The sequence below is a fragment of the Zootoca vivipara genome, chromosome Z (genome assembly GCF_963506605.1).
Source record: "Zootoca vivipara chromosome Z, rZooViv1.1, whole genome shotgun sequence".
In the NCBI taxonomy this organism is placed as follows: Eukaryota; Metazoa; Chordata; class Lepidosauria; order Squamata; family Lacertidae; genus Zootoca; species Zootoca vivipara.
Window position 1 is genome coordinate 17,905,713 of NC_083294.1, and position 27,437 is coordinate 17,933,149.

Genomic DNA, 27,437 nt, shown 5'->3' on the forward strand with positions numbered 1-27,437 from the left:
TCCTGGAGTTCTGCCCCATGCATCCAGTCCTGATGATATCACTGATATGGAGTCTTATCAATTTGATGTATGCCAGCTATGATTATCACAGAGCAGGGCAAAGATGAGCTGTATGGGGGGGGGGGCAGCAGTTAGCTCTTACATCAACTAAGGACCTAAATTGGAGCTAAGGTACCCTTTTGTATCAAAACATAGTAAGAAAGGATGTTTTCATCACAGGTGTTAGTGCAAGAGACTATAGCCACGTAAAAGTGCCACCTAAAGAATCCATGGCTGGTTTGAGCTTTTCTTTTGCAGCCCGTTTCTGAGGCCAGTGTTCACCATCAAGCATGATAGCTGCAGTAACTGTCAGTTTACTGCCTGTTTACCTAGGCAAATTGACCATTAAAATGCTGCAAAGTTGCATTTTCCGCTAGTTATCTAAAATATATATAAAGCAATTGCTCCCAAACCACAGCCATTTAATTTCTTTCCTATGGATAGGAGGGGCCCCCTAAACCATTGTAATGTAGAATCATAAAACTTCCTACTGTGTTATAGAAGCCATTTCCAAACTGATTTATTCTAAATGAGTTGTTATAATCAGACTTTCCCTTTTCTTGCAGGCATCAGTGTTTTAGGCAAGCCAAAGCCCAGATGCTCCCATACTTCACACTGATTACTTATCAATACCATTTCCCAAATGAGGCCTTTGGCTTGCAGTATTGTCAGTAGGGGATGGATGGTGGTCGGTTGCAGGAATAAGAAATGGGAATGAATTATTTGCTGCTTCATGACACAGTTCCTAGAGTGGAGGAGCCTTTCCAGAAGGAGGCAGCACCAGAGCAAATGCAAAGCTGGAAAAACTGCATGAGAACAAGCGTGAGAAAGTGGGTGCTGTTTTGGCCGCCACACCCCAATTGGCAACTTTTGCATTTTTTTAAAAAAACCAACTGTGTTAATATTTGGTTGCGTTTTTTTTCTTTTGGGACTGTGGAACTGTCCCCCAATTGGTGCTGAACAATTGCAGCTACAACTGCTGGTTTGGTAGAATCATAGAGCTGGTTACTCATCCTGTTTAATGCCAAATGTGTAGACTGGGAAATCTCAATCTTGGTTATTATTATTATTATTATTATTATTTAATTAACTCACCTGCATTTTTCGATGTACCTTTCGCTGCTGTTGAAGCGGAGAGAACTATCTTAAATAAATAAGTGCTCCTACCTTAGAAACACTGCCTAGTGCAGCTCTTCCTCAAAGCCATGGAGCTTTATCTTATTTCCTTTACTGCTGGATTTGCCTGGGAGAACTGTGAAATATAAAATGTGTGGGTCCCTTAAATCATATTCCTGAAAATCTGACATAATACTTTTTACAGAGTGTTAAATTTCCAGATAGAAATTACCCCTTGCCAACGGCATACTGGCTGCAGGGTCTGAGGGGAGCTAAGAGCCTATCAACATTTGTAGAGCTGCCATAGATATTCCCCAGCCCTGGGTCACAGGGAAACTCAACCTCTTGGTTTCCTAACACTGGGGGTCACATCTTCTCACCCTGCCATCTCATCTGCAGCAATTGCAACAGCAGTGTACAGAATGGTGGCACTCAAGTGTGACGACTTAATGCTTCCCCACATCATTTTCACAGAATCATAGCTGTGGAGTTGGAAGGGACCTCAAGGATCACCCAATGCAGGCACCACAAAACTCAGTCCTCCAGATGTTTTGGGACTACAATTCCCATCATCCCTGACCACTGGTCCTGTTAGCTAGGGGTGATGGGAGTTGTAGCCCCAAAACATCAGGAGGGCCAAGTTTGGGGATGCCTGGCCTAATGCAACCCCCTGCAATGCAGGAATCACAGCTAAAGCACCCCTGACAAATGGCCATCCAACCTCTGTTTAGAAACTGCCAATGAAGGGGAGTCTACCCCCTTCCTAGGAAATCCTTTCCATTGTCAAAGAGCTCTTACCATCAGAAAGTTCTTCCTTAATGTTTAATCAGAATCAGTTGTGTGCTGTAAGCTTGGGCTATACATATATTCTGTTAATTGTAAAAACTGTTCTGGAATAGAGGCAGGGCTTCTGCTTCACTTCTGGTCCTCTTCTTCATGGAAAAGTCCATAAACTAGATCCTAGGGGAGAGAAGGAGAGGTATTTAAAGTTTGCTGACATATTTGGTAGAATGCAGGAAGTAATAAAAAAAGTCGTCGTTTGGGAAGCAGCTCTCTAGAGGTGGTACTAATGAACCGTACTAATGAAGGGCTGAAGGTGTTGGGTAAAATTTATGCAGGGAATTGAAATAAAAACACAGTGCAACAGTGAACAGCATAACCAAATGGTTGACTTCCCAATCCTAAAGAAAATTCCTTCTTTTACTACAGTTAATGAATTTGCCCAGTGTGGGAATTGTTGTTGATGGACTCAGTTGGGGCCCCCTGAAAAAAAGGGAGGTGGACTTTATGACAAGAGTGAGGAGCACCTGCGAGCCTCCAGATGTGGCTGACCTTTGTAGCCGCCATGAGCACTGGCTAGTGTGGCTAGGGGGAAGGGGCGAGGGGAGTGGTCAGTCTCCCACAACCACTGGAGGCCCAGAGACCCCATCCTGCCTTCCACTCTTCCAACTTTTCCTTACCAGGCAGGAAAAAACAAATCAAGGCCACATTCACACTATACACTGAAAGCGTTATGAGACCACTTTAAAGAGCCATGGCTCCCTCCCAAACAAAGATTCCTGGGGACTGTAGTTCGGGAGTTATGATATCGCCCCCAATTCCTCCCTCCCAGAGCTGAAAATTGCAGAGTGGTTTAAGCAATCAATCCCTTTTCGCAAGGAACCGTGAATTGTAGCTGTAGAACCTCCTAACCATCCTCAGCATCTTAAACAAATCAAAGTTCCTAAGTATTCCTTTCTTTATCGGGGGGGGGGGGAGAAGAACCACGATTGGTTTAAACTTTAAAGCAATATGAAAGCCAGTGTAACGCATGTCATAAATGTACTCCAAAGGCCCAGCAGGCCTCGGACTTTCCTCTCCGTTGCTAGGTAACCGCTTCTCGGCTCGCACTTCCGCCTCGGAGGCCGCGGCGGATTGGCGCCCTGCGATGATGCCATCGGCCCGCGCGGCCCTTTCCTAGCCGCTGGTTCTAAGGAAGGAAGGCAAGAAGACAGAGCGGACGAGAGTCAGCTTAGTCGTGGTGCCGCCGACGCCCGTCCCTCCCTCCCTCTCCTGAGAGTGTGAGGCGGGAGGATCCCGATACTGTAATGCCTGGAGGCGGGGAGGCCCCGACGGCGATGGTGCTTCAGCCCCTTGAGGGAGTTCAGGGCGCTGCACGTGGACTCGCTGCCCTCCTCCCCGTAGTTATAATCCCCACAACAGCCCCTGCGAAGTAGGCTGGGCGGATTCGTTGGGGCTGGCCCGGCTTCTGCCTGCCCCACCCCATTCACCGCCCCTCTCACCCCCACGCAGCCAAACAAACGGGTGAATGGATGACCGGCCCTTTGGGCAGCCTGGAAGAGTTGAGGCCGCCTGCCTTTTGCACTGCAAAACATGCCCCTGCCTGGCGACTGCTGATGACTGCGCTGCTCTGTGAAGCAGCTTCCCAGCTTCCATGGGGGGTCATCAGAGCACCAGCCATGCTCCTGCTGTTGCTGAGTTTCCCTCCTTTGCCTTGTTCGCCCCTGTGAATGTGGGGGCTTAAGGAAGGCCCTGCGGAGGGTGACAGGAAGTATCTCTGCTTTGGTTAGTAATAGAGTGTGGTCTGCGGAAGGTAGCATCTCCTCCAGGTAGGGCTGAAATCCTGCCTGAAGCCCTGGAGAACTGCCAGTCCATGCAGGTGGGCAAGACGGGTCAATGGACTGACCCTGTATTGGCCACCTTTCTATGTGTGGTAGTTGACAGGGAAGCAAGAGACATCTTTTATGTTACACTGTACCGGTAAACTCAGATGGAAGACCTTTGTAGGAATAGACAGTGCTTTTTTCTGGGGGTACTCAAGGGTATGCAGTACCAGGACCTTTTTTCCTAGAAGAAAAGCATTGGTTAAAAGTCTGGCACTTACTGTAACAAAATGGTAAGTACCAGCACCTTTTCCTCTACATATAAGGTACTGTATAAGAGATTTTCATCTTTACATAAAAGGTATAAGAGATTTTAGACTGATGACTGTGTTTCATAGTGAAGTGGCAGGCAGGGCCTATCCTGTGGAGGCAAAGTAGCTTCATAAATTGTGCTCAGCTGTGATGTCTGGAAGAAAGTGTGCCCTGTGTTGGAGAGTTTTTCTGATTTAATAGAAGCTGTGTGCTCTATCCCAACAGCATTCATTTCACCATGTAAAAAGAGGGAAATGCTACCAGTGCCATGTCATTTCATGTATTCTTTGCTGCTTCTGCTGCTGCCTGGGCACCCTCCTTGGCGGGTGGTGGCTGTATGTTGAACAAGCCACGGTTAGACCCATTTGCAGCAGTTGAGAATACAAATCAAGTTGTGGCTACATGTGAGACCTAGAGGGACTGACTCCAAAACAGATCTCCCTGTCAACTTCATGAAGCATCCTATTTCATCCCTGAGCTTGCAGCAAATGCATGCTAATGCTAAGCCACTGTGGCTTTAGCTAGCATCTCTGCTCATGTGATGGGTTAATAATATTGTTAATAATAATATTGTCTGTAGTGTCAGTAAAGCCCCGGGAAGGCCCAGAATACTATTTCTTGGGAGCTGGCCTTACAATTCTCTGAAATGGTGCAAGCATTTTCTAGCACAGCCATCAATAATGGCATGAATATGTATGATGCTGCATTAAAATGATGCCCATGAATAAATTAAGCATAGGCAGATGACTTATGAAGGAAATTGTATCAAACTGTAGCAATTGTTAGGCATATTTCTTCCTTGGAGTTCTCAGGTTTCTCCCTGGGGAAGAACTTTCCATAACTGGAGGGAGGGGTTCACCAATGAAAAGGTCTTCTCTGCAAGAATCACCCATTGCACCTCACTCAGTTCTCCCTTCCTTTCTCCCTTTGTTTTTAGGGACACCTACACCATAAGACCAGGGACGCGGGTGTCGCTGTGGGTTAAACCACAGAGCCTAGGGCTCGCCAATCAGAAGGTCAGCGGTTCGAATCCCCGCGACGGGGTGAGCTCCCGTTGCTCGGTCCCAGCTTCTGCCAACCTAGCAGTTCGAAAGCATGTCCAAGTGCAAGTAGATAAATAGGTACTGCTCTGGCGGGAAGGTAAACGGCATTTCCGTGCACTGCTCTGGTTCGCCAGAAGCGGCTTAGTCATGCTGGCCACATGACCCGGAAGCTGTCTGTGGACAAACGCCGGCTCCCTCGGCCTATAGAGTGAGATGAGCGCATCCACGGCTGGACCTTACAGTCAGGGGTACCTTTACCTTTTACACCATAAGACCAGGCTAGCTTCTCAGACTAGAAGCCACAGTCACAGAGTAGCAAGGGCACATGCTCAGCTAGAGGAACCCCAGCAGTCCGGCTGATTTAGCTGTGATTCCTGCATTGCAGGGGGTTGGACTAGATGGCTCTTTGAATCACTTTCAACACTATACCCATGTAGTTCTGATTCTATGACTCCTAACTGCACTGAGAACATTTTAAGCTACTTGCTGCTATGCAAGGGTTAACTGTTTGCTGCAGCATTTAGAAATATAGTGGTGGAGAGGAGAGGAACGGAGTAGACTGTTTGCAGGCTGGAAATGAATAACTGATTCATTGGTAGTAGCAAATGATCCTTGATCTGATTTTAAGTGCACTGACAGTAGAATTTATTTTGCATTTAATTGCTTGTTTAAGCTGCTAAGGATGAGGTGGTTTTTAACCAAAAAATTACATAGGTTCCCACCAAATCATCTCAAATGGGCAGAAGACTTAATTATGTTTATTGGGTTAAAAAAAAGAAAGAAAGCCCATAGAGCACTATATATAACTGGAACTGGTAGGGCTTTTTTTTTTTTTTGTCATTTTGACCATAGCTTATATCACCTCTTTCTCTTCCCACTTCCCATTTTTCAGCAATGGAAGTACAGGAGCTGTGATTCCCATGTCATATAAAGCATCTTGATTCGTTATTAAATTCATTTTATTAATCTAAAGCACTACAAAGAATTTGAATGGCTAAATCAGTTGCTCAATAGTCATTTCCTCTCTGCCGTAGCGCTATAAATATGAGACTCATTTACGAGCCTGCGATGCCAGTTCAGACGGGTTCTGTCGGCCTTCATCTTTATGGCTTTGTGCTACAGCAAAATGGGGAAGAGCCCCCCCCCCAATAAAACATGCCATAATGCACAGTCTCTTTCTAGGTTCTTAAGTGAAATGCAAGCCACCTCAGAAAGCTCCCTGCCTCCTCGTGGCATTGGGGAAAGCAAGATCTGTCCTTTGTGGGGTTCGGTTGCTGAAAATGGGATCTGGGCAGGATCAGCACAGTCTATTAAGCTGTTTTAAAATACTTTGAGAGTTAGTCCATCCATGCAGGGACTCTGAGATTCTGTTCCATAAAGAGGGAGAAGAGGCAGTGCAAAATACATTCCCCTCTAATAGCCAGCTCAGGTGGTTGAAGGCCAAGAGGAATAGAGCACCAGGTTGAAGAGGAAAGTATCCACATGCCGAAGTGAGCCGCAAGACATGCAATGGAAAAAAGGAGGCATTGAGGATGGGCTGAAATTCCTGTTTGAGATCCTTACACAATGTGCTAGCAACATGGGGGAAGGCCATAAGAGCCTGGGGTGCTGTGCAAGAGCTGAGCGCTTCTCAGGGGATGAGGATACACTGCACCCTTTTTGTTGCAGGTCCCTTCCCAGTCCAGCTCAGAGGGACTGAGCCCACAGCATTTATCTATTTATTTAATTTTATGCCACTTGATTGCTTTAAACAAAACAAAAAGCAGTTACCAAAAAGATAAAACATTAAAATCCAGGAAAAAATACAACAATACTTTAAAATATACAAAAGTTAAAATAGAAAAGCAGATTAAAATTCACATCAGCTTTCTAAGCATTTGGACAGGCTTATCAAAATAGGAATGCTTTTAGCAGTCACCAAAAGGAATACTGTGAAGGCACCTGTTTGAAATTAAGAGACAGGGAGTTCCAAAGTACAGGTGCTTCCATACTAAATGAATGATTCTTACAAATGCAGACTGGGTATGGAATTCTGTTCAGGGGTGGGAACCACGAGGGTCGTCTAGTACAACACCCTGCAATGCAAGGATCTTTTGCCCGATGTGGGGCTCAAACCCATCACCCTCAGATTCTAAGAGTCTCATGCTCTACAACAGGCATCCCCAAACTTCGGCCCTCCAGATGTTTTGGACTACAATCCCCATCATCCCTGACCACTGGTCCTGTTAGCTAGGGATCATGGGAGTTGTAGGCCAAAACATCTGGAGGGCCGCAGTTTGGGGATGCCTGCTCTACAAACTAAGTTATCCCAGTGGAAACAGACTCTCTAGGAAGGTGGTGGTCTCTCGTTCACTGGAAGTTTTTAATCAGAGATTGGGTGGCTACCTGTCAAGGATGCTTTAGCCACGATTCCTGCATTGCAGGGGGTTAGACTAAATCAGTGTTTCCCAACTTGGGACCATACTTGGAGCCCCCAGGATATTCCAAGGGGGCTATAGGTGAAAATCGCGAATATGGGGGGTGGGGCACAGCATGAGGCTAGGGGGCCACAGAGGGAAGTGAGAAGTAAAGGGAAATCATTTTTTAAAACAATCCTGATTGACTGGCTATCTGCTTGGCTAATCACAAGTGGGTAAGGGGGTGGCCAACCAGGTCCTAATGCTCCTTTTTGCCACATGGTTTTCTTGGAGCAGTCCTGGTTTGTTTCTGGCTGAGCCTCCCATTTTGACCAGTAGAGCCTGCGAACCAGAGTCCCCAGGTCAGGTGAGTGCGGTGGTGAGGCAGCAATCATAGAATCATAGAGTTGGAAGAGACCACAAGGGCCATCCAGTCCAACCCCCTGCCAAGCAGGAAACGCCATCAAAGCATTCTTGACATATGCCTGTCAAGCCTCTGCTTAAAGACCTCCAAAGAAGGAGACTCCACCACACTCCTTGGTATCAAATTCCACTGCCGAACAGCTCTTACTGTCAGGAAGTTCTTCCTAATGTTTAGGTGGAATCTTGTTTCTTGTAGTTTGAACCCATTGCTCCGTGTCCGCTTCTCTGGAGCAGCAGAAAACAATCTTTCATCCTCCTCTATATGACATCCTTTTATATATTTGAACATGGCTATCATATCACCCCTTAACCTTCTCTTCTCCAGGCTAAACATACCCAGCTCCCTAAGCCGTTCTTCATAAGGCATCGTTTCCAGGCCTTTGACCATTTTGGTTGCCCTCTTCTGGACACGTTCCAGCTTGTCAGTATCCTTCTTGAACTGTGGTGCCCAGAACTGGACACAGTACTCCAGGTGAGGTCTGACCAGAGCAGAATACAGTGGTACTATTACTTCCCTTGATCTAGATGCTATACTCCTATGGATGCAGCCCAGATTTGCATTGGCTTTTTGAGCTGCTGCATCACACTGCTGACTCATGTCAAGTTTGTGGTCTACCAAGACTCCTAGATTCTTTTCACATGTACTGCTCTCAAGCCAGGTGTCTCCCATCCTGTATTTGTGCCTTTCATTTTTTTGCCCAAGTGTAGTACTTTACACTTGGGCAAAAAAATGAAAGGCACAAATACAGGATGGGAGACACCTGGCTTGAGAGCAGTACATGTGAAAAGGATCTAGGAGGGTCACAAAGAGTCAGACACGACTAAACAACAACAAGTACTTTACATTTCTCCTTGTTAAAATTCATCTTGTTTGGTTTGGCCCAGTTGTCTAATCTGTTAAGGTCATTTTGAAGAGTGATCCTGTCCTCTGGGGTATTAGCCACCCCTGCCAATTTGTTGTCATTTGCAAACTTGCTCAGGATGCCCTCAAGCCCATCATCCAAGTCATTGATAAAGATGTTGAATAAGACTGGGCCCAAGACAGAACCCTGTGGCACCCCACTAGTCAGTACTCTCCAGGATGAGGAGGAACCATTGATGAGCACCCTTTGGGTTCGGTCAGTCAGCCAGTTACAAATCCACTGAATGGTAGCATTGTCTAGCCCGCATTTTACCAGCTTCTTTACAAGAATATCATGGGGCACCATGTCAAAGGCCTTGCTGAAATCAAGATAGCCTACATCCACAGCGTTCCCTTACCAGGCTTGTAATTCTGTCAAAAAATGAGATCAGATTAGTCTGACATGAATTATTTTTCAGAAACCCATGCTGACAGACCATTTGCTTAATGATCTGCTCTAGAATCTTTCCTGGTATTGATGTCAGGCTGACTGGGCGGTAATTGTTTGGGTCCTCTCTTTTCCTCTTTTTGAAAATAGGGACAACATTTGCCCTCCTCCAGTCTGCTGGAACTTTGCCTGTTCTCCAGGAATTTTCAAAGATTATTGCCAGTGGTTCTGAAATCACCTCTGCCAGTTCTTTTAATACTCTTGGATGTAGTTCATCTGGCCCTGGAGACTTGAATACATCTAAACTAGCCAAGTATTCTTGTACTACCTCCTTACTTATTCTGGGCTGTGTTTCCCCTGCTGAATCATCTGCTCCATATTCTTCAGGTCGGGCATTGTTTTCTTTTTTGGAGAAGACTGAGGCAAAGAAGGCATTGAGGAGTTCTGCCCTTTCTATGTCCCCTGTTCGCATTTCACCATCTTCTCCTCTAAGTGACCCCACTGTTTCCTTGTTCTTCCTTTTGCTACGGACATACCCATAAAAGCTCTTTTTGTTGCTTTTAACCTCTCTGGCGAGCCTGAGTTCATTCTGTGCTTTAGCTTTTCTGACTTTGTCTCTATACGTGCTGGCTATATGTTTGAATTCCTCTCTGGTGATTTCCCCCCTTTTCCATTTTTTGCACATATCCCTTTTAAATCTTAACTCAGTTAAAAGTTCTTTAGATAGCCACCCTGGCTTCTTTAGGCACCTTCCATGTTTCCGTCTCATTGGTATTGCCTGAAGTTGTGCTTTTGATAGCAATTGATAGGGCTGGGCAAGCCGGAGCTGCTTGTTGGTGCCTCCAGTGCTGGACCTGGTGACAGCTTGGGCCTGACTCTGCAAGGTGCAGGGTGCAATCCACCCCAGCACCTAGTGGATCAGGGCCTTCAGATGTTGCCATGGGATGCAGGGCCCATCGGCCTGGCACATAGCTGCCAAGTTATCCCTTTTTAAAAGGGATTTTCCCTTATGCTGAATAGGCTTCCTCGCGAGAAAAGGGAAAACTTGGCAGCTATGGCCTGGCTCTGCAAGGCACCCGGTGAAATCCACCCCAGTGCCTAGCTGAGTGGGGTTGTCTGGTGCTTCTGACTTACATCTAGTAAATAAGTCTACTCAAAAGAAAGCCGGACTGAGTTCAATAGGCCTTACTCCCAGGTAAGGGTGTGTGGGGCTACAGTGTTTTATCTAGGCAGTCAGGGCTTCTCTGGGTGACCAGGTCAGTGAGGACCACTTTCTTTTTAAAATTCTCACATATATAAAGAACTGCCTGTGTGCCTTTTGGACTGTATCTGTAGTTTCCACTGTGTCAAATTACTAGGGTCATTTACTGTAAGTGTTGTTTACTATTTTAATACATGGAAGATGGATCTCCCTCAGGAGGTTCTGGACTCAACTTCCTTGGTGGTTTCTAAGCAGAGCTTGGATGGCCATCTGTCATGGATACTATAGCAGAGTTTCCTACATTGCAAGGGGTTGCACTAGAAAGATGATTCTACGTTTTTCTCCTTCAACAATGTTTCATTTTGTTTCTATCATTTTATGTAATTGTATTTTGTATAAATTATAAAAAATATAAATATAACATGTTCTATTTACAAACAAAACATTTAAATAGCTAACATTCCACCAGTACGATGGAAGGAGGCATGGGCGTAGCCAGGATTTTTGTTAGGGGGACAGGTTTTTGTTAGGGGGGGGCAGAACCTCAGATTTGTATTGATTTTTTATTTATTGGGGGGGCAGCCGCTCCCCCCTGCCCCCTTTAGCCAAGCCACAGGAAGGAAACCAGGTCAGAAGGGGCCCACGGTCAGAAAAAGATTGGGGAACACTGGACTAAATAGCCATCAGGATCTCTTCTAGCCCTACAGGTCTGTGATTCTATTATTCTATGTTCCTTCCAGAGGCAAACCATCTGTTTATACAACTTCTGTACTAGGACAGTAATGCTTTCTTCAGGTATTTTGCATACATAGACTGTAAGCATTTAAACCCAACTTTACCCAGTTAGGGCACACAGTTAAGCAAAGTGAGCAGGTCTGTAAAAGACTGGAAATCAAGTGACGCTAGCCACCCTATTAAGGAAACCATCAGGGAATAAGCGGCATAGCAATAGGATATAATGAATCTTTGGAAAGGACAAAAAAGAGTCAATTATCACAATCCTCAAGATCATTCAGAGCTCAGTGCAAGGGTGGCTAGACTGTTTCTGGGCAAGAATTGAGGAAAAAAACCCTCACCCTAGAAACAGTATGGGGAAAGAAGTGTTGCAATGTTGAGGTCACACAACACTGTTTAGCAGCCACATTGCAGCTCAGGTGAAAACAGCAACACCACATGCATGACCCATCCAACAGTTTCCAATGAAGGAAAGTGGTAGAACTGGAGCCCCTTTTCAAACCATCTGCAGCATAATTTGTTACCCCCTCCTGCTGCCCGGAAACTTCCTGTGGGGAAAGGGGAGGCCGTAAGAATCCCAAGATGAGGCCCCCTTGGGAGTCAGGCCCCAGGTGCTGCCTTGAGCTGGCGCTTCTCAATCTGGAAACAAAGATTTCAATTCAGACCTCCAAAGCAGGGTGCCAGGAATCAAAGTAGAAGTGTCTGGGTTTCTCCCACGGCTGCTAATTTCCCTTTGCTTTCATCAGTCTGGGAAAGGAGTTTTATTTGGCTGGGGAAGAGGGGAGGTCCTGGTCAGGGGCTGGTAGTCAGAATTGATGTCAGGGGAGTCCAAAGTGTATTCACCTGGCTTCTTATTTTCTTTCTGCCTTGGAGTTGTGTGTCTCTTTGTTTGTGCCCACCCTGTACCTTGCATTGCAAGGGAAGTAAAGTTTGAATGAAATTCATTTTTTTAAATTTGAAGTAAATAGGTAAAATGCAATAAAATACGTGTGTGTTGCACTTTTTAGTTAAGTATCGTTGCTAATGGGAATCCATCAATCACAGCAGATGTTCTAAGCAGCTGCTACCCCCAAGACCCCCTCATTGCAAGGAGTTGGACTACATGACCCTTGGGGTCCCTTCCAACACTATAAAGTTCTGTGATTCTATGTGGTGGAGATGATTCAATCTTCTCTGCCAGGTGCTTCCAGCCCTCCTCTGCCCTCTTGTGGGGCTTTGTCATTTCTAGAGCATCACTAATCCATCACAAAGGATGGATTTGCCTTTGCCTTGCTGTGCCTTTTAAATCAAATTGTCAAAACCTATTGTGAAAAAACGTCTTTGAAATGTTTTCTGTTTCTGGGCAAGAATTGAGACTATGACACAAGTGGGACCCAACCTTGGACACACCAGGGAGCAGTATTAGAAACTCACAGCTAGGTGTCAAATGACTGCTTAAACCAAGGTTGTAGTCACCAAAACGGAATGTCTAGTTGCCATTTTTGGGCAAGATGGCTCAGACTAAAGTCTTATTTTTCAAATGGTGGACTGACTTTGATTGATTCTCAGTTAAACATCTGGCTAGTTTCAATGACAACCTTGAGCTAGGTTAAAAGCTTTGAGAACTTAAAGATGAAAATTCACTTCATTCAGGGACAGTTCCTTTATATATTGGCCTATTCCAACCTCTTTTTCTTAATGGTGACTGCTTCTGCTCAGGCAGCAAAGAAAAAGCAATTTGGTTCCAGAAAATCATTCCAATTACACAGATGAAATATAACTGAAAGAATTCTACAGGATGGGATATTAGTGTGTGAAAATAATCCAGGTCCAATGATCCCTGATGGTGGAGATATTGAGAGTCATCCTGGCACCCAGGCATCTTCACTTGGTCGCAAGTGGTCAAAATACAGGTGCAAAATGCGACTGGAGCCTGGCTAATTTCGAACACTGCCTGGGAGTCAACCTCACTGGGCTTACTCTGGAATGAAGCTGGGTAGATATGTGCAGGGCACATGCAAAACTCTGGAGCAGAAAATGGGAATTCTGTATTTTGGGGAGTGGCTGGTGTTCTGTGTCATACACACACACACACACCAGAGGCAGAAAAATACCTTGAGCTTTAGGGGATGTGGTTGCAAAACCAACTTCACCCAGCTCCCACCCATAGCTGTCAAGTTTTCCCTTTTCTCGCGAGGAAGCATATTCAGCATAAGGGAATTTCCCTTTAAAAAAGGGAGAACTTGACAGCTATGCCCCCATCTCTACCCTGTACAATTTATTACTACTGCTGCTACTACTAATAATAAAATCAAGAGACCACTGGGCATTTTACATATAAAACATAAAATACATAATATAATCGGGGCTTTTTTTCAACCAGAACTCCCTGGAACTCAGTTCTGCCACCTCTCAGTTGGATGCTATTGCCATTATAAGAAAACAAGGGAAGCATACATAGTGACTTCTGGCACCTCTTTTTCTAGAAAAATACCACTGAATATAATGTAATAGTAAAAGTGGGGGAGACAGCACCCATTCCATGCCACTTTCTCAGATGTCTCTGATGCAGGGATGCTATTGCAGGCAGCGGAAACCCTTAACAAACTACTAAGACTTGAATTATCTGCTGTAATGTAAAACCAGCAAAGCCTTTCTCAGGGAACTGTATGGGTTTGTCTAGGTACAGCCCCCTTCTTTCTCTCTGAACTACACTGCAATGCTGTGTAAGCTGTTTTCACCGTCCGATCCCACACCTGCAATGTGGGAACAGAAACCTTGGCCTACACTGCGAGGTTGTAGGTCTCTTCCCTCCACTTTAAGCTGCAAGCAACTTTTCAACCTCTGAGTCCCACCATGTAAAATTAAAAAATCGTCCAGTAGCACCTTAGAGACCAACTAAGTTTGTTCAAACCTATCCATTCTTAAGGAAATCAGCCCTGAGTGCTCCCTGGAAGGACAGATCGTGAAGCTGAGGCTCCAATACTTTGGCCACCTCATGAGAAGAGAAGAATCCTTGGAAAAGACCTTGATGTTGGGAAAGATTGAGGGCACTAGGAGAAGGGGACGTCAGAGGACAAGATGGTTGGACAGTGTTCTCGAAGCTACGAACATGAGTTTGACCAAACTGCGAGAGGCAGTGCAAGACAGGAGTGCCTGGCGTGCTATGGTCCATGGGGTCACGAAGAGTCGGACACGACTAAACGACTAAACAACAACAACAAGTTTGTTCTGGGTAAGCTTTCGTGTGCATGCACACTTCTTCAGATACACTGAAACAGAAGTCACCAGACCCTTATGTATAGTCAGAGGGTGGGGAGGGGTGTTACTCAGAAGGGTGTGTTGTAAATTTTAAGGTTTTACACACACACACACACACATATATGTAATTGTTCATACATGTGTACATGAATGGCTATAGGTAGGTTATAGGTGATTGACTCAATGGGTATGATAAACCTGTTGGTGACTGTTAACGACTGCAATTAGTCCTACAGGAAAAAGCAAGGGATAGCATGCAGATGACCAAAAAATAGCTTTAGCATATGTAATGAGACAAGAATCCAATATCTCTATTCAGACCAGGTCTCTCCATAGTTTTCAGTTTAGTAACTGAATAGAGATATTGGATTCCTGTCTCATTACATATGCTAAAGCTATTTTTTGGTCATCTGCATAATATGAGAGCTGTTATCTCATGTTTGAAAACTGCGCCTGAAAGGAGCCAAGAGCCGGAAAGTTTGCTCTTTCCCCATGGAGTTCCGCGGGAGTCCACTCGGGGCGAAGCTACCGGGGTGGGCGGGTTGGAAACGGCCCCTGAGGTTGCCCCTGTCAACCAGGCAATGATCCACTCTACCACGTTCCTATCTCTATGGAAGAGCGTCTAGAAGTTCCGCGGCAGCGGCTGCTGCGACTGCAGCTCCCGGTATCCCACAGGCGACGGGCTTCCTGCCCCCTCCTCTCCCTTCTCCCCGCCCACTTCCGGTCTCCTTTCCTGGCCGGCCGTTCGCTCGCATCCTTGCGTTCTCCCTGGGCGGCTTCCCGGCGGCGATGCGGCGATGTTCGTGCAGGAGGACAAGATCTTCGCGGCGAAGGTGCTGCGGGTCCGCGTCTGCGCCCTGGATGGCACCGAGTGGCTGGAGGAGGTGCCCGAGGACGCGGCCGTGGAGCGACTCAAAGAGCGCTGCCTCAAGCGCGTGAGCGGAGGGGAGCAGACATGGGAGAGGAGGGGGCGCTGAATGATGGGCCTGGCCAGGGGCCCTCATGTGCTCGGAGCTGCCCGGAGCCTGCTGGGTTCATCAGCGGGGAGCGTGGGGTTGGGTGAGGCCTTGCAGGGCCAGCGTTGAAGTGGCGGCTGGTAGAAAAGCCTTCCTCCCCGCTTGCAGTCGTAGTTGTTTCCTCGAGAAGCTGCCGGATCCGACCCTTGGCCCTCTGGGGCTGGGAGTTAGGGGTGCTGCTGTGTCCCCGCCTCCGCAAGGCCTTCTGCAGGCGAAGCTGGTGCTCAGCTGCGGAGTTCCAGCCTTCCATACCTTGCGTTCACTTCCTTCTCTCCCAGGGTTTTTCTGACAGTTTGTGATTTTGCAGTTTGCAGAACATAGGGTCTGGGTTTTGTTTCATTTTGTTTTTTTGCTGCTGCGATGTACCTTGGAAGCGTTTGGCCTGGGTGGAAAAGGCTTGCGTGGGCATACACCCCACCCCCACCGCCAGTTTAGTAGTTTGATTCAGCTTCTGCTTCTTTTTACTTTCCCGCCTCAGTGTGCACCCGGCAGCCTGGAGGATCCAAAATGTATAACACACCATAAATTGATACATGCAGCTTCAGAAAAGGTGCTGACCGACACAAAAACGGTCCTGGAGGAAAATATTCAAGACCAAGGTAAGTGATAACACCCCAGGAAGTATCCAGATACCCAGACTGCAATTAGTCTTAAGCAATGGGCAGAAGTATTTAACTGGTTGTGCCCACCTGAATTGCTGTCTGGAGGACAACTTTCAGCTTCTTAAGCACTCAGGACGCTGAGGGGAATGTGACTATATTATGTACTGCCATGTGCTGTCCTTAGAAATAGTATTAAAGTCATATCATGCCGAAGCCAGAAGTGACCTGGAAACATCATGAAGAAATCACTGAAACATCACTAAAAGGGGGAACAGGGTGTTTTCAGGCTTTTTCAATGGGTTTCAATTATACATGATTTCACTGACGTGTGCTATGCCTCAAAACACCCATGTAAATAGGGGCTGCCTGTATTTTATTTCTCCCTGTGGACTCATCTTCTACTGGTGAGGACATAACACAGAAGACTTTATCTTCCCATACCCCCTTTGCAGGAAATGTGCAAGGAAGGCTTGTCCTCTGACTCCAGACAATTCTTCTCTCTCTCTCCAGATGTTTTAGTGCTGGTCAAGAAAAGAGCTCCACCTGCCCCTCCAAAAATGGTGGACATTTCTGCAGAGGAAAAAGTGAGTCCAGGGGCCTTGTGGGGTAGCTGCTTCTGGTCTTTGGCTTGACAAGTTGTAGAAAGATACCTGTGGCTCATCTGGCTTGGATTTCAGGAGAGAGTGCATCTTGTTAGCTTTAGTATAACTCGGAGGAGGAGTATTTCTGCTTCTTTCTTTACATCCTTTAAGGCACAGTCTGCCTGTGTTTACCCTGTGAGTCTCTCTGTGAAAAAACAGCCAGCATGGGAGCTATCCAAAGCCAGTGTGGAGCAGATCTCCCAGGGTGAGGTTTAGGTATTAGGGCTGTGTGTCTGTCTGAGTGTGTGCATGTTGGGAGGCAAAGGCAGATCTGGGCAGCAGGTGGGAAGCAGCTGCTCTCCCCCCCCCCCGCCCACCCCAGCTGCCTTTGAGCTCTGTGTCCCTGTAGCCTATTTTGGGCGGTGTGTGCTGATCATTCAAGATCTCCTAGGTTCTATTTTTAGCTGCTTGCTGGCAGCCTTCCTATCCTCAATTGATAAGCAGGGTGTCTGCATGTCCCCAAGAGAGCAGTTATCACTGCACACATCTCATAAGGCATTTTTTTTAAAGGGCCAGGGGATATTTTTTCTCCAACATTTTTGTAGAGGAGATGGAAAGAACTGCAAGGCAAGAGGCATGACTAGCTGGCCAAGAAAATGCGCAGAATGTAGAGTGGTTGGAAAAGGGAGGCTGTTGCGTCCCCCCCCCCCCAACCTGGTGGACACCATTGGCAGAGAGTGGGAGGGTGGTTCCCTAAAGGAACTAGAAAGGCTCCTCAAGAAATGAAACCCTCATTATAAGAGGAATGGGCATTTTCTTTCTGGAGGAGCTGGTTCTTGTTTCATTGATGCCTGCTTCTTTGAAGGAGATTGTTGCACTATGCAGACAGCATATTTCACTTTTCTTTTAGCGGAAACAGGAACAGAAGGCACCTGACAAGGAGGCAATTCTGAAGGCAACCACCAGCCTCCCGTCCCACAGTGTGGACCGCAGTGTGGCTCACCACAGTATGAGGGATGTGAGTACTCTGCTTCTCTTCTGGGCTGCTACAGTCTGGGGCCCATCAGCTCTGCTCAGCGATCTCTAGTAGTCACTATTCTGCTGGCTAGGGATGCAGGTGGTGCTGTGGTCTATACCAGGGGTGGCCAACTCCCGAGACACTGTGATCTACTTTTAAGTTTAAAATCTGCCGTTTTTTAGGGGTTCAGGTCAAAGTTGTTGAGCTTTTTTTAGGGAGGGAAAATGCCACATTTTAAAGGGGTTAGGGTCTAACTTTTAAAGCATTTTTAAAAAAAGAAACATCTCAAGGCAGAAACTCTGCTCTTCGTTCCACGGAGCAGCATTCCAAAGCAATGGAAAAGGAGCCAGTGATCGACTGCAGCCTCCCCAGGAGCGCCCAGTCGATCACGATCAACCTGTTGGCCGTCCCTGGTCTATACCACTGAGCCACTTGGGCTTGCTGATCGTAAGGTTGGCAGCATGATGGGGTGAGATCCTGTTGCTCTGTCCCAGCTCCTGCCAACTTAGCAGTTTGAAGGCATACCAGCACAATTAGATCAGTAGGTACCACTGTGGTGGGAAGGTATACGCCATTTCCGTGCACTCTGGCACTCGTCACAGTGTTTCGTATGCCGGGAGAGGTTTAGTCTTGTCACATGACCCGGAAAGCTGTCTGTGGATGAACACCGGCTCCCTCTATAATCATAGAGATAAAGGGGCATAAAATACATCATTTAGATGGAGATTAAATGAAGATCGCCTAGATAACCCAGAAATAATTGTAAAGGCTGAAAAAGTTGTAAAAGATTATTTTGAGTTAAATTCTGATGAAGGTACAAAAACAACAATAGTTTGGGAAGCCACTAAAGCAGTCGTTAGAGGGTTTTTTAAAGTCAAAATGCATATCTAAAGAAAATTAGAGAACAGAAGAAAAATGCTACTGAAAAACCAGGGAAATAAATTAGAAAACAAGCAATTAAAATATTACAAATTCAGTATTCAATGGCGATTAACCAAGAAATAGAGTGGAAGATCAAAACAATGAGGCAGAATTTTTTTGAATATGCAAATGAACCAGGAAAGCTTCTAGCATGGCAAATAAATAAAAGGAAAGCCAACAATTTAATTAATAAAATTAAAATAGAAGGGAAAACAGTAACCTGAAAGAGATTAGGAAAGCTTTTGTTAAATATTTTACAGATCTATACCAAACTGGACTGGAAAAGAAAGTGGAACTTGAGAAATATATTAGGCAAAAGAAATTGCCAATAATTCCAAATGTAAAATTAAATATATTAAATGCACCAATTACCACAACAGAGATTTTGGATGTTATTAAACAAGCAAAGATAGGTAAATCACCGGGCCCAGATGGGCTAACGGCAAAATATTATAAAAAGCTACGAAATTATTTAATTTAACCATTACAAAAAGTAATGAATGGAATTTTAAGGGACGGGGGAAAATCAAAGACACTGAAAGAGGCCCTTATTACCTTAATTCCAAAGCAAGGGACAGATCTTCAAGAAATGAAAAATTATAGACCAATTTCATTATTAAATTCTGACTAAATTGTTTGCAAATATTTTAGCTAATAGAATGAAAGGTATACCTCAGGATGAGAACAGAAATTGCGTGGCAGCGGGAGGCCGCTTTAGCTAAAGTGGTACCTCAGGTTAAGAGCGGACCTCCGGAACGAATTAAGTTTGTAACCAGAGGTACTACTGTATTGGAGGGGGGGAGGCCTGGTATGAGGTTTTAAATTAAATAAAGCAAAAACGAAACTTATAGTTAAAAATGTCTCTCAGGACAAGATAAAATGAAGATAGAAGGGAAGACAGGTATAAATATTCATAAAAGAGTGAATTATTTAGGAATTTGGCTAACAACTATAAATATAAATATAAATAAAGATAACTATGAAAAAACATGGAAGGAGATAAAGAGGAATTTAGATATTTGGAGAAGAATAAATATGTCATTGATAGGAAGAATATCAGTGATAAAAATGAATGTGATAATAGAGAATTGTCAATAATATATTGCTTGTTGGAATGGGAAACTAAGGATAAAGACGTCAAATGTGTAATGATAAAGTGGGCCAAAGACATGAGACATAATATCCAAATGTCAGATTGGGAAAAATTGTGGGGAAATTATTTGAAATTTACGGCTTGTACATTGTTAAAAGAAAATTATATGAAAATGATGTATAGGTTGTATTTAATGCCAGTAAAATTATCGCAAATGTACAAATCAGAAGAAAAGAAATGTTGGAAATGTAAAGAGGTAGATGGTACATTTTATCATGTGTGGTAGCAATGCAAAGTTATGAAGAATTTTTGGGAAATGGTATATAATGAATTGAAAAAATGCTTAAAATAACTTTTGTTAAAAAGCCAGAAGCCTTTTTATTAAGAATAACAGCAAGGGAAATACCCAAAAAGTATAAAATTCTATTTATGTATGCAATAAAGGCTGCCCGAATATTGATAGCCAAATGCTGGAAAGAGAAAAAAATTCTCACGAAAAAAGATTTGCAAATTAAGTTGATGGAATATACAGAGATGGCAAAATTAACAGGAAGACTCAGAAATCAGGATAATACCAAATTTAACAATGAATGGGAAATTTTTATTGCATATATGCATTGTGTACAAGTTGATATATCAGAATTCGAAAAACATTTGCAGTATTATGATGATAGATAAGAATTAGATATATAAAGATGGAAAATATGACTTGGACATGCTTGAAATAACCACAAATAATGAAACCATGGAGAGGGTAGAGGGAAGTCACAGGATGGGAAAAATCCCACATTGTGATATTGTATCTATGTTTATTTTATATGATGTTTGTTATGGAAAAACTAATTTAAAAATTTATTTTAAAAAAGAGATGAGCACCACACACCATAGTCGATTTAGACTGTACTTAACTGTCCAGGGGTCCTTTACCTTTACTCTGTTGACTATGAACACCTAGGGACAGCGGTTCCCTCCTGCCCTTCAGGGGCCCAGTTTACAAATTATGGTTATGTTTAGCCATAATTAAAAATAAGTGATGGTTCACTGCAAATTAGTTGCATGCTTCTGTACTAATGAATCCTCACTGGGCCCCTATACTGCTCCTGCTATTGACACATCAGGGCATAAACAAAGCTGAGTCTGGTTCCCATCTTGCCGGAGTCAGGGCAGCAGAAAAGGTACTCAGTCCAGACAGCACTGGATTCTAGCTATGTCTGTCAGTGTCATGCGTGGAAGGTTGGCTGCTTTTGAATCTCAGACCAAAAGGTATTCTCTACCCCTATGTTAAGCCATCATTTATTTTTAACTATGGTTGAATGTCACTAGCAAACCAGGCCAGTGATTTGTCAATCTTCTTTTCTTGATGGAGCTAATAACTTGTGTGTGTTGGAAAGCAATCAGGTTAATAAGATGTTGTGATCTGATTGACTTTTTGCAGGATTTAATGGATGGTGCTTTTCTAGTATTAGCGTAATATGATTCTGTTCTTAAGATGCATCTCTTTCCCCGGGCCTTTGACACTTGAGCCCTACAGTGTTCCTCTGATTTGAACATTGTATTGTTATTTTATTGCAACCCACCTATAAACCTTATGGTGAAAAATGGTGTTTAAGAAATCCCCCAAACCTTCCCCACCCCCTTCGTTCTCCTCAGTGCTCTTAGCCCTCCCTCGCTCCTGGCACAGGAACAAGGGCAGAAGGTGCATGCCTGACAAGTGACCTACAAAATGCCTTGACTGCCTTCCCTCTTTCAGTTCCAGACGGAGCTTCGGAAGATCTTGGTCTCTCTCATAGAAGTTGCCCAGAAGCTGCTAGCTTTGAACCCAGATGCAGTTGAGCTCTTTAAGAAAGCAAATGGTACGAGGGGGAGTTTTCTGACCTTCTTCCTAGGATTTATATCCTGAGGTGTGTTTGGTTCACTGGTCATACAGCGGGGCTGACATGGCTCCTGCCATGGACTGCAAGCACTATTTTGGAGATTGGGAAGGTCTGGGGATGTTTAAGCGTGGTGGGGAGCAGGTGCCCCCCTGCTTTCGTTCATAGAGAAAGATGCCCCAAGGACACATAGATCTGCTTTTCCCCAGCACTGGTAGACCTGAGGTGTGAACTGACCTTGTCATTCTTGTCCCTAGCCATGTTGGATGAAGATGAGGACGACCGAGTGGATGAGATTGCCTTGCGCCAACTGACAGAAATGGGCTTCCCAGAAAGCAGAGCGGTCAAAGCCCTTCGCTTGAACCAGTAGGTGTCCCTGGCAATTGAGCCTCCCCTTGGGATGGGGTTCTCCCCCCCCCCCAGAAGACTGTAGACTCATAGAATCGTAGAGCTGGAAGCAACCCTGAGGGCCATCTAGTCCAACCCCCTGCAATGCAGGAATCTCAACTAAAGCACTGATGGTAGATGACCATCCAACCTCTGCTTAAAAACCTCCAAGGAAGGAGAGTCCACCACCTTCCAAAGGAGTCAATTCCACTGTTGAACAGTTCTTACTATCAGAAAAGTTCATCCCGGTGTTTAGTTGGAATACCCTTTCTTGTAACTTGAATCCATTATTTAAAAAATCCTTCCAGTAGCACCTTAGAGACCAACTAAGATACACTTCAGGTATCTGAAGAAGTGTGCATGCACACGAAAGCTCATACCAAGAACAAACTTAGTTGGTCTCTAATGTGCTACTGGAAGGATATTTTTTATTTTGTTTTGACTAGGACAGACCAACACTGCTACCTACCTGTAACTTGAATCCATTTGTTCGGAACCTACTCTCCAAAGCAGGAGAAAGCAAGCTTGCCCCATCTTCCATGGGACAGCCTTTGAGATATTTGAAGATAGCTATCATATCTCCTCTCATTGTCCTCTTCTCCAGGCTAAACATACTCAATTCCCTCAAGACTTGGTTTCCAGACCTTTGATTATTTTGGTTGCCCTCCTCTGCACACCTTCCAGCTTGTCCATATCCACAGCAGACTCATTGAAATTAATCAACATGACAACAGGAGCTATAACCCTTTATATTGAACTTGTGCTTCGCTTCTGAGGATGACCTGTTCACTTTATTAAGCGTTTGCTTTGTGGTGGTCTGATGACTTGATACCAATAAATGAATCTGAATTAGAGAGGCTCCTTCTCCCATGATTGCATTGCTAGTTGGGAATGCTATGTATAGGTATGCTTATTTTAAAAAAAAAATTCCAGGGAGAGCCACTATGTGATTTCTCTCCCTGTTCCCTTTCCAACATATTCCCCAAGCATATTATAGGTTGCTGCTCCAGAGAACAGTTTCATTGGCATTTTCATGAGCCAGGGGAATGGCGGAGGGTTGCTGCTGGAAGACAGAACTGCAAGTGAGCGTGAAGAGATGGTTGGCTGCCTGTTTTCAAGTGACAGGAGCAAGTCTCTTCAGTTTTGTGAATACACAGAATATACAGAAGTTGTAGCTTTCTCCTGGTCTTGAGGGAACTGGTGGTGAATAGTGAATGCTGGAGTTTCCAGGTTGAATTATCCAGTTGGCGTTGGCGTTGAGTTCTGTGAGCACTTGCCATAGTTCCTGCCCCTCTACGGCTTGCTAAAGGTCCCCAGCAAACACCCAGGTTCCAGGCAGTTCCACAGACTTTCAGCTATCCTTCATTTCCTCCAGCTTGCTTCTGGTGCACACGCATAATGCTCTTTCTCTCCCAGGCTTTCTTGTCTCATAGAATAATAGAACTGTAGAGTTGGAAGGGACCCTGTGGGTCATTCAGCCCAACCCCCTGTAGCGCAGGAAGCTCAGCTAAAAGCATCCCTGACAGGTGGCCACCCAACCTCTGATTAAAAACCTCCAGTGAAGGAGAGCTCGCCACTTTGCAAGGGAGTCCGTTCCACTGAAGTACAAAAGTGTGGCTGGTAGTCACTGTGGTTTGCAGGGCCGCTGGCAAAAGTGGCAGGAGCCAAAGTACACTGAGAAGCGGCAAAGGGCAAACCCCACCCCCCACCCCAGTTTGTTTCTGCCTCAATGTTGGTGCTGCTTCCTTACATGTCAACTTTTTCACCCAGCATGTCTGTGACTCAGGCCATGGAGTGGCTGATTGAACACTCGGATGACCCCACCGTTGATGCCCCCCTGCCAGGTCAGTTCTCTCTGGAAAATGCCTCAGTGGAAGGAGTGGCAGCCCCCCCTGCCCAGATGCTCGAGGGGCCCAACCAAGAAGTGGGGAGAGAAGAGCCAAAAGATGAGCTGACAGAAATATTCAAGAAGATCCGCAGGAAAAGAGAGTTCCGGCCTGATCCGCGGGTATGCTTTCTGTATGTGCACATGTGTTCTTTTGCATTTGGGCCTGAGAGTCTGCTGATGCCACTGGAAATGGTCCATAAATTCTCAGTCCACATTGTGTCAAATTCCCAAAAGGGACGTTTGATTCTATACAATGGGGGAATTGGATTTTTGTGGTAACTGCTTTTTTAATCTAAAAACTGTTGCCATCTGTTTTCCCCCAAAAGCAAATATGATAAAAATGCTTCGGGTAGGATGGTAACCATTTAGAAATAGTTCAGCTTCCCACCTTGTCCCCTGGGCTGTTGCAGGCATCTCTACTGCTGCTGCTGCTGTCAAAACACCCACTTCAAATTTTCCAGCACTGACACCAAAAGGGCCCAATCTGGCCCGTGATATATTTTTTGCATCTCTTTGCTTTCACAGAAAGTGGTGACAGGTGGGGCTCAGCAAAATCAATGCATACCCTTTTACAGACAGGCTTGTGTTTTACAATCTCCTTGCTCCTAGAAACTTGGCCTCTCTCCTCCTGTTCTGCCATCACCTGGCCATCACCTCCTGGCCCTTGTATGTTTGGAGAGGCTTTGCCCTTGTCCCTGACATAAGCAATGTGGTTCTGCTTTCAGGCTGTCATTGCCTTGATGGAGATGGGCTTTGATGAGAGAGAGGTGGTGGATGCCCTCCGAGTGAACAACAACCAGCAGAATGCAGCAGTGAGTACCTCTCCCATCATGCCTGGGGGCTCTGCCTATTCTCTTTTGCCTCCCAAACTATCACATGCACCTTGTGGATGCCTTTGGGTGATGAGCCTCATGATGTGGGTGAATTCTTTCAAGGTCCCTTCTGGAGGGAAACGTTTAGCGGATGGCATAGCTTTTTCCTACATGCACCAAGAATGGATCCTTGCATTTGAGAATGTGGTGGAGATGCATGTAAATCTCCCTCTTTAAAAACCCTGGGCCACCCCAGTGCAATTGAATTGGCACAATGCCTGAAGGCTTGATCCTTGCCATCAGATACAGTAATTCCTGCTTAGTGGAGATTTTTATAAAGCTGCAGCTTATTTCAGCTCATCCTGTTAGGACTCCTTTGGGCTTGAGAGTTGGAAGCCATATGTGAGGAGCTAGTGTTAAGCGGGATAGCACCTGGAAGTTGTACTTTGCAGTGGGTGGCAAATGCCAAGCTTTATACTGGGCTGGGCTGGAGTGGGAGTGGAGGAGAGGGGCTAGAGCAGGTAGCCTGCTTCTGTGTGAAGTCTCCATTGGCTTCCTTGGAGCTTGTGTTTGTCTGCTGTGCTCTTGTTTCCTTCATCAGAAAACAAATGTAACTTGATCATATATGAATGGTCACTTGGGAGGGGGAGGGCTGTTGTTAGAAGATGGATGCTCTATAAAAGTGCAGGTGAGATCCAGAGTGGGAGGGGTGGCTGTCCTGGAACTTGGTTGATTTTAAAAGAGGATTAGACAAGTTAATGGTGGAGAGTGTTCTGCCTCTACTGGTGGAGGCATTCAGCCTCTGAATAACGGCAGTTGCTAGGTATTACAAGCGAGGAGTGAGGCTGTTGCACTGGGGGCTTTTCCTTAGGACATCTGGTTGGCCACTGTGAGGACAGAAAGCTGGGCTGGGTGGGTCTTCTGCTTCATCTGGCACCAGATTCTCTAGAAAATGCTTGAAATGCAGGTCTGTGTAGCAGGAGAAATTGTCTCCTTCCTGGGTGAACTTCTCCTGCTGCTTTCAGTTAATCTCTTAAGAAATGTTGTCTGTGTCTGAATTGTAACCCTTGTTTTTGTACAGAAACTGTACTAAGATTTCCAAACTAAGCATTAAAAAGCAGAGCCATGCGTGAATCATGTTTACAGGGAAAGGGAAGTAAAAGGATTTGCTGCCTTAACGTATTTCCTTCTGACTTCCTCTGTAGTGTGAGTGGCTGTTGGGAGACCGGAAGCCTACCCCAGAAGACTTAGACAAGGGGATAGATCCTGCCAGCCCCCTCTTCCAAGCCATCCTAGAAAACCCAGTGGTACAGTTGGGACTCACAAATCCTAAAACGCTACTTGGTGAGTGCTCTTGTGCCATGGGAAATCTGTGTGGGCTGGATTAGTATGAATCTTTGTGTTAAGCAACCCCAAATCCTGCAGTATCTCAGGAGGCTTACAAAAAATGGTATTGCGTTTCAGATAAGGATCTAAAGACGGCAATAAAATGGAATCTGCAGCAATTAAACTGCAGAAGTAGTTCGGCCTACTGGGCCAGTTACTTTTTGTAAAGGAATTTTCAGTCTCTCCAGTTGATGCTTGTTTTGGGCTGCTTAACTGGACTCAGTCCAGGTTGGTAACTGAGATGGGGAAATGCATAAAATGAAGTTTATAATGTATCTTATAAATTGAACATCTCTACCTTTCTCTGGCAGCCTTTGAAGACATGCTTGAAAACCCTTTAAACAGCACTCAGTGGATGAATGATCCAGAAACTGGGCCAGTCATGTTACAAATTTCCCGAATCTTCCAGACGCTGAATCGCACATAGGATGAGGAGGAGGAAGAAGAAGAAGAAGGGGGAGGGAGTAAACCTCCTTGCTTGTATGGTCATTTTGGACTCTTTTTGGCCCTGAGTCTCCAGAAGAACAAAAAGGGCAAATTGTTTACCAGGAGAGAGCAGAAGTAGTGTGTTGGGTGTTCACTCTTTGCATTTTGGGGTGTTTGTGTCACCCACTTTTTTGTTTGCAGTTCTGGCTTACATACTGTGTGATTATTATTATTATTATTATTCCACACACACACGCACACACCCCATGTTAGTGGAAGAGGGTTTGAAGACTTAGGTGTTTGTGTTCTTTCAAGTGTTTCTATAGAAACAGGAAATTATACATCTAAATACATGAAAAGGTGTTCACAGTTATATCAGAATGTGTTTATTGAAGAAATGAAAAGATAATTCGTGTTTTTGATGTTCGGATTGAGTGCAGAGGCCTCTTCCTGACTGGCCCCACAGTGTCAGCCCCAGAACGTTTGTTTCTCCTCATACAGTTACCTCTACACTGAGATAACGAATGAGCTGGCCATTCTGGCATTCTGTTTTTTGTCGTTGTGGAATAGAGAGACCCTGAAAGTAACCTTCCTCGTCCCATCTGAAGGAGCTTATCACCTGGCATTAAGAACATAAGAATTGGTCACCCCCAGCTTTTTCTTTCTGTCTGAAGCCCTTCTGAGGCTGGGTCTGGTTTTGGTCAGGGTTCCTTCGCAGAGAATAAAACACATCTTGCATGTGGCTGTCTGTGCTAGTTGTTTCTTGAGGGCAGCATGACCGGGTGGGGGGTGAGACCCAAGTGCTGTTACACCTCTGCGGACAGGGTTGGTTTGTGCCTGCCCTAAGGGCAGATTTGGTGTAACCAATAGAAGCTGATTTGGTGGTTAGGAACAGAATGAAAAAAGTGGCTAAGGGTAACTGAATCAAGGCCATTACATATATCTTCAGGAGCATGTAAACGCAAGTGTTCAGGAAGGGTAGTGAAGAAGGATAAATCCTGGCATTAAGTGGCTGATATCACGTACCTTTGGCCCTGTG

The 27,437-nt window shown here is 45.2% G+C and overlaps 1 protein-coding gene across 2 annotated transcripts; it reads left to right on the forward strand.

Annotated features, from left to right (window-relative positions):
• Nucleotides 1-15,102: 15,102 nt before the first annotated feature.
• UBAC1 (UBA domain containing 1) lies at nt 15,103-27,140 on the forward strand. Of its 2 annotated transcripts, none has more exons than XM_035113191.2 (10): nt 15,103-15,281; nt 15,892-16,012; nt 16,526-16,599; nt 17,507-17,614; nt 21,379-21,481; nt 21,757-21,865; nt 23,657-23,894; nt 24,500-24,586; nt 25,792-25,930; nt 26,284-27,140. In XM_035113191.2, exons 1-10 carry the CDS (start codon nt 15,195-15,197, stop codon nt 26,397-26,399), a joined length of 1,182 nt encoding a protein of 393 aa, XP_034969082.1. In that variant the 5' UTR covers nt 15,103-15,194; the 3' UTR covers nt 26,400-27,140. The 2 variants fall into 2 exon arrangements, with proteins under 2 accessions (XP_034969082.1, XP_034969081.1); XM_035113190.2 differs by having other exon boundaries at nt 15,104-15,332.
• The last annotated feature ends 297 nt before the right edge of the window (nt 27,141-27,437 follow it).